The 7,772-nt window shown below is 35.7% G+C and overlaps 1 protein-coding gene across 1 annotated transcript; it reads right to left on the reverse strand.

Annotated features, from left to right (window-relative positions):
• Window positions 1-1,957: 1,957 nt before the first annotated feature.
• Window positions 1,958-2,905, reverse strand: LOC117169761. The gene has a single exon (XM_033356268.1). It carries the CDS (start codon window positions 2,903-2,905, stop codon window positions 1,958-1,960), a length of 948 nt encoding a protein of 315 aa, XP_033212159.1.
• Window positions 2,906-7,772: the final 4,867 nt, after the last annotated feature.

The following is a 7,772-nucleotide window of genomic DNA, read 5'->3' on the forward strand; positions in this document are numbered from 1 at the left end:
AAATTTTTGAACGTTGGCAAGGAATGCAGGCTCTGGCCCATTTTTTGCAGTCGGTCTTGATAGATGGCCAGACATAACGCTGTGTGATTAATCTGCCTGAAGTCTTGATTCCAGGGTGAGATAGGTTATGCAGTGAGTTGAAGACAGATTGACGAAAAGGCTGGGTGACAAAAGGCATTGCTGTGCTGGTTGACACATCACAGTACAGAGCTACGTCTGTCTCTGGAACATGGACTTTCTTCAGCTGCAATCCGGATCCAGGTTGAAGGTATCTCTGCAATTCCATATCATGAGCCTGGGATTCTGTGAGAGCCGAGAAGTCAATTGCGGTTGCAACTTCCTCGATCCGAGAGAGAGCATCTGCGACAACGTTTTTACTACCTGAAACATGTCGAATATCAGTAGTGAACTGGCCGATGAAGTCAAGTTGTCGAAAGTGTCGAGGATCACATTTGGTAGACTTTTGTTGGAAAGCAAATGTGAGAGGCTTATGATCAGTGAAAATTATAAAGTTCTTTCCTTCGACCATGTGCCGGAAGTATTTTACGGCTTGATACACAGCCAGTAACTCTCTGCTGTAAGCACCCTATTTTCTTTGTGTAGGGCTTAGTTTCTTGGAGAAAAATCCGAGTGGTTCCCATTTGTCTTCTACACGTTGCTGTAGAGCTGCGCCGATTGCAAAATCTGATGCGTCCGTAAAAATTGCCAATGGTGCCTCTGGTGCAGGATGAACTAGAAGTACAGCATTTGCAAAGTTCTTCTTGCAAGAAATTGCCTGAGTTGTTTTGCCGTCTTAGGTTCTGGAAAATCAAGAATAACTTGGATCTTTTCTGGAAGAGGTTTAATGCCATTCTCGGAAACTTCAAAACCCAGGAACTTCACAAAAGATTCTCCCCAGGAACATTTTGCTGGATTAATCACTACATCATAAGCTTTAAGACGATCAAAAAGTTGCCGGAGATGTTGCTCATGTTCCTCTACTGAAGATGATGCTACGAGGATGTCATCGATATACACGTATGCAAAGTCGAGGCCCCTGAGTACTTCATCCATGAACCTTTGGCAAGTTTGAGCGGCATTACGTAAACCAAAAGGCATGCATGGAAACTCGAAGAGTCCAAACGGTGTCGTTACAGCCGTCTTTGGAATATCTTCTTCAGCAACAGGTATTTTATGGAAAGCCCTTACAAGATCGATACTTGAAAAAAGTTTCTTACTATGCAAGGTGTGAGAAAGGTCGTGGATGTGAGGTAGTGGGTACTTATCGGGGATTGTCCTGGCTTTTAATCTGCGATAATCTCCACACATACGCCATTCACCAGCTTTCTTAGGGACCATGTGGAGCGGTGAAGCCCAACTGCTTTTTGATGGACGAACAATTGACATACCAATCATGTTCTGGAACTTTGTTTTCGCCTGTCTGTACCTGTCTGGAGCTAATCGCCGTAGATTCGATGTACTGTGGAGTGCTTCGGTTTCACTGTAGTACCTGGAGGTCGGGTTATTTCTGGGAACTCTTTCAAAATTTGGTGCCAAGGAGATGTTCCTGAAATTGCACGAATGCCGAGAAGCTCGTCAGGGCATTGAGAAACTGCCCCCTTATACGAGAGAGAAGTGACTGTGTCGACTAGACACTGATTCCGAACATCCACTAGTAAGGCATAGTGATATAAAAAATCCACACCGATTATTGGTTTCGTCACATCTGCTACCACGAAATGCTACGTAAATTCGCGACGGAGTCCGAGATTGAGAGTTAGAGTTTCGAAACCGTATGTCGAAATAACTGAACCATTTGCAGCGTACTGGTTGTAACCGGTATTTTTTCTATATCCTCGTAGACGAGATCGCGGGAACACACAAAGATCGGCACCTGTATCCATCAAAAATTGCACTTTAGAGTCTTTGTCTGTAACAAAAAGGCGGCGGGAATTACTCAAAGGGGCGCTTGCCGCCATTAGCGTCCGGTCTGCGAGTTTTCCGAATAAGAACAGGGTTTGATACACTTCACAGCAGATTCACCGAACTTTCTATGATACCAACAACGTCCATCTTTCCTGCTCTGACTACGATCACGAGAATCACAAGAAAATGAGCGGTTACGCGATCTTCCGCGGAAGCGATTGTGGTTATTAGCCGTGGCAGCTGAGATTTCTTGTCTCAGAGTATTCCTCACCTCTTCAATTTGAGAGGTCATGACGAGAATCATGCGTTGCATTAATGTCTCTAAAGATTCCGGATTGCTTACTTGCATTTCTGCCACACGGCCTCTAGGTGTAATCGTTTCGGCAATTGCATCTGCCAGTTCCGCCATGTCGTCTAAGGGACTCTGCGAGCGACTTGCCAAGATCGCTTGAATTGTTGAGGGAAGGCGACTTAACCATAAAGGGCGGAGCACTTCATCGGGAACGATTGAACCAGCATACGATCTCAGGTGGCGCAAAAATTGCGATGGTTTTCTGTCTCCTATTTCCGCATGTTCGAGTAAACGTTTCACTTTATTTGCTTGAGATTCACTAAGTCTTTTTATTAACTCCGTTTTTAATTTCACATATCTATTTTGTGATGGGGGATTCGTCAGAATGTCTCTCACTTCCGCGGCGTATTTTGGCTCGAGATGCCCGGCCACATAACTAAATTTCGTGTCCTCAGAAGTGATTCCCGCGAGCAAGAACTGTTGTTCAATTTGAACAAACCACATTTCGGGATCATCAGGCCAAAAAGCTGGCAAGCGCACGGCAACGCGATAAATTGATGGGAAAATTTCACGGAGGTCACTCGTGTTTGTGCTTGGGTGTGAAGTAGGCGGAACAAGATTCGCGAAATTCATTCCGGGATTAGAATAAATCACACTCGCCGCGGTTGTTTTTGCGACAGTAGTATACGTATTTTCGGGGGTACTCATTTTTATTAGTAGAGCTGAGCACTTCGAAGACGTTAAATTGTATTTAACGGGATAATAATTAGCGTTGAGCGTCACTGAGCACACTGAGTATTCCGAGGTGGCGTCACTTCACTTGCACGCACATTTTTTTCACACTTTTTTAACGAAATTTTTGCCAACAAAAAAAAAATCGCAAGATAACTAACGAGATATCACGTCGGGGTCACCAGTTGTGGAAGCATGCGTGCAGGTCGAGTAAATGATTACAGTTTATTTTAACACTAAATGATTTGTGTTTATTCAATTGACACGAAGTGAATAAAGTGACGGCCGGATAGAGACTGCCTGGCTAATCTGTACCTAAGCTAGGCGACAGGGCATCGAAGGGCTCGCAATGCCCTTTTCGGCAGTCACGGACTTGTCGAGACCCTTCTAGAAAGTTCTGGGCCAGTCGTGTACCTGATTTGCTAGTTTTACCTTCTATTAACCTACTTGAAGCTAGAACATGATACAAAATATTTGATTGAAACGAAAGTAATATTTGGTAATATGCGGTAGTTATTTTCAAATTAAAATATGTGAATAATTATAACAGGTAGTCACCACAGGGAGTATACCTAGAGTATACCTTGTCTCATTTCAGTATATTTTCGACAGATTTAGGGAAATGTGTGTCCACGAGGATTCTAGCTCGACCCCCTCCACCGGTCCCCCTCGTGGACAAGCGTGGTATTTTGCCATGCACCCTTCCCCCCTAAAGTGTCCACGTGGTATATGGATGGCCCCTTACTGGTTTGCGTAAAAATAGTTTCAATAAGCAAAAAAGTGAATATTATAATCTGTAAAACTTGTTTCAGAAATTGACGTTATAAATGTGAACGTGCCTGAAACCTGCGACCTATTATAGAAATTAAAACTCATGTCTCAATTTTTCATATAGTACTGTTTCATAATGTTCCCGAATATGTCCGAGCAATCTCGAATTTTGTAATCATTTTTGTTCACGCGTTCATTGTGCAATTGATTTGTGAATTGAAAAGTACAGAATTGAAAAATAATCTTCAACTATATATGTAGCTTCACATCGATAATTGTGTACATTTTTTTTTAATATTTTAAAACTATAAATAAAAATGATTTTTTTAATAAATAAAATACAATATGTTCCGAAGAATATAAACAAAAATGTTTATCACTTGATACCTTTCAAAACCCTGAAATATTTTTAAAAATGTATTTCAAAATCGTCAAAAAGGTACACTTTTTTCAATGATTCCAATTTTTCGTACATTTTTTTTAAGAACCTGCAAGATTACAAAAATTGCCTTGAAATATCCCAGATTCTTTATGACAATTTTGAATATCTTTTAAAATCTTTAAAAATATTCTTCTTAAATTAACTTATCAAAATAAAAAGTGCTTTTTAGTGTTCCTAGAAATCGTAAAAGCTTTTTGTTATCATTATAAAACCTCTCACAATTCTTAAAAGAACAGTAAATTTTTTGTTTCAAACCTGAAAAAATGTACATTTTTTTAATTTTTTAAAATCATTTCAAGATTTACATTAATTTTGAATATTTTCAAACCTTCTCTAAGATAAGAACATCTCTTGAAATTCTTTGATTTTTAACATTTTCATCCTAATGAGGTTTGGTTTTATGTAAAATTTCACTTTGACGTTTTTCTTCAAATCTTCACGTTTTGAGACCTCCTGAGTCAGAAAAAAACGATTTTTACGAAGATGTCTGTCTGTCTGTATTCTGTAGTTTGTAGCGTTTTTGTTACTCTTTTACGTAAGTAGCAAGAAGAATTCTTTAATGGAATTAATTTGTTCCTTTTCAGGCTGCAAGTCTGCTGAATTAACTGTGAGATCAATATACTCTAACTCGTATAGGAAGTACTTACTTATCGGGTGTGTACAGGGCAGTCCAATCTTGGAAGTGAAGTAATATGTGAGGTTATTTGTCATTTAAAAGCATGAGAACTTTTCACTTTTTTGAATATTTGGTCACATTTATGGCTCACTGATTCAGATTTAGAGAGTAGGCACGATAACTTTCGAAAAATTAACCAGATTAAATTCTGCTTTGGCAAACTTTTTTAATACGGTTATTCATAGCACTCAGAAACTCAAGCAATTATACTCTTATTATTTTTTTATAAAAAGAATATTATCAGAGTTACAGTATTTTTAAAATAAAAAAACAGATAAATATGATCATTTTAAGCCAAACAACGCATTATATGAAAAAAGTAAAAGAAAGAAAAACGTTGATTTTTGAAAGTCCTGCAAGATTATTATAACAACTTTTTTAATTTTGTTGAAAAGTTTAAAATTTAAAATTTGATCACACAAAAAATAATGAAAAATCTAAAAATTCCATTTTGTGGTGCAAGATACGAAATAAAATTAATAAGCTAAGATTGCGCGCCCTGAAAATTTCTACAAATTTTTTATTAATCAGTTTTCGATAGGATGCCGTAGTTTATGTTTTTATTCGTGAAAAACTACATTAAAAAGAAAAAATTATATTTTTGGACTAACTGCACAAGCTACGAAAAAAATGAGACAAAACTTGTTTATCCAAAAAGAACTAAAAATTTTGTATATTTATTCTTTTTTATATGATGCGCAGTTTTTGTTTTATTCGTCAAAAACAATACAAATTAACAAATTTATATTGTTCACAAACAGCACAAGCTATGAAAAAAATAAATAGACAAAAGTTACTCCACCAAAAAATACCGAAAATTCATTCGAAGTTTTCTTCAAATTTTTCTTCAAATTTACTTATTTTAAAACATTTTCCAATCTCATTGATTTTCCAAATTTTACTAGTTTTCAAAATTGTGTTAGTTTAAAAAATTTTAGTCATTTTAAAAGGACAGATGAATTAATTAAAACGTAATTTTCCCGGTTTCATGACGTTTTTATTTATTTCTCACAAAAAAATGACTGGCGCACACTTTGGGACATTTGGAGGAGAGCACAGTTAAAATAACCATAATGAGGGTTAAGATCACCTAAAAATACACATAAATCACTACTGCGCATGACAAAAATATCAGCGTTCATACATCATTTACTGTGCTCAGTACCGTAGGGAATTTAGATAGGGGTCTTTTGGAAAATTTGCATGCTGTTAAGTAAGGAAATTAGATATAAAGCTATATTTATATTAATAAATAGAGGACATCACGTCTAATCTAACCTTTTAAATGCAGGAAATTTTTGTGAAACAAATTAAATTTATTCTAAAAATCGTAATTGAAACTGATATTATACCAATCCTGTATGAAAATAAAGTTGTAACGCGTTCCTGATATATCTAAATTACTCAAACTAAATGATGCTACATAAAATTATTTTGGGTTTCGATAGTCGATAGTATTTGGAATACAAAAGGGATAGACGATTTAACACAAACCAACAAATAACTTTGCAAAATGAAAAATAGGTAAAATTAACAATGGGGGGGGGGGCACGGTATGCCGAGAAGTGCCGTGTCACGTGCAGGGTACATATACACGTTTCAGGGTGAAGCGTCCCGGCTCCCCTGATAGAAGAACAAGAAATGGGCCTGAGGCTTGTCGCCATCCAATGGTGGAAATTCAAAATACCCTAACTTCAGGCTTTGCCATGAAGGTCAAGAAAAGCGAGCTACCATATGATAACGCCACACTAGGGTGAAAGTCAGAGAATTTAAAAATGACCGTTTTTATTTTCGTTTAGATTGTTCTTTATTAATGTTTCTTTACTAACGCAAATTTTACAATAACAAGTGACGTGATTTGAAGAGAAAATATTATTATTGTGTAAAAAGTGTAATTCTGTTGTTAACAAGTATTTTACTTCTGTTGCACTATAAGAGATACTTTTTGAAAAATTTACAAAAATATGATTAGTATTAAACATAATTCTAAAAGCTTGAACGAGTACTTCACGATATAATTGATTTAAAACTTTATGATGGGAACCTCTTGACCCTTGATATCAAACCCTACTATCTTAAGCAAACACATTAAGACAATGAATGAAATAACAATTTTTACTTCTTTCACAGTTTACTACAAAGATTACCGAATATTATTTTCTACATGTAAATAATGTTGTATTGTTTTAATTTAGTTCTTCTTTTAAAATTCAAAAATTTATTTGCATTATCCCATATTATTCCCCAAAAATTTCCAAATGAAGAACAATTTGAAAAATCTCACAAAATTGAATACACAGAAACTGAAAAATTATTTCGAGCCTAAACTATTATCAAGAGGAAACTTTTGCATAAAACAAATGTTGTCCTTATCGATCCTAAAATTGAATCTACTTTCTATAACATAAATATTTCACTGGTGTGACATTTTCAAAAAATATAATTATTTTCAAACATATTTTTTTATGTCAACCATGTTTAAACGAATATTACTTTGGTAAATTTTAGCTCAAATAAAAAGCGCAAATATATCCCCGAATACCAGTCAGGAGAATGTTCAATACAAAACTAAACATTATGTTTCCAAAACATTTTTTGAACTAAAATAATTTACAGTGGAGGGATATTACCACGCAAATGATATTTCGTTTTATTGGTGATAATGTTGCATATATATTTTTTATCATTTTACAGAATGTTTTAAAATAAAAAGTAGAGTATAAATTCTGAATTTGATGAGAAGATCTCTTCATATATCAATAAAAAAAAATTGAATAAAGAACAATATTTTTAAACTTTCTACAGACAAAAAAATGATTCCGAAATTGTAAAAAAAATCTGGTTTATTACTGTGTAATATAGTCACAGCTTCCTTCTTCGATTAGATAAGCAGCCCTATATATTTGAGGGCTTCAGGGCCACTAGTTTAGTTCTAATCTTGACTTTACTCTGTA

Source organism: Belonocnema kinseyi, chromosome 3 (genome assembly GCF_010883055.1).
Source record: "Belonocnema kinseyi isolate 2016_QV_RU_SX_M_011 chromosome 3, B_treatae_v1, whole genome shotgun sequence".
NCBI lineage: Eukaryota > Metazoa > Arthropoda > Insecta > Hymenoptera > Cynipidae > Belonocnema > Belonocnema kinseyi.

Excerpts from the sequence above, each read along its gene's own strand:
- LOC117169761 (XM_033356268.1), bottom strand. The coding sequence starts at position 2,905 with ATGAGTACCCCCGAAAATACGTATACTACTGTCGCAAAAACAACCGCG.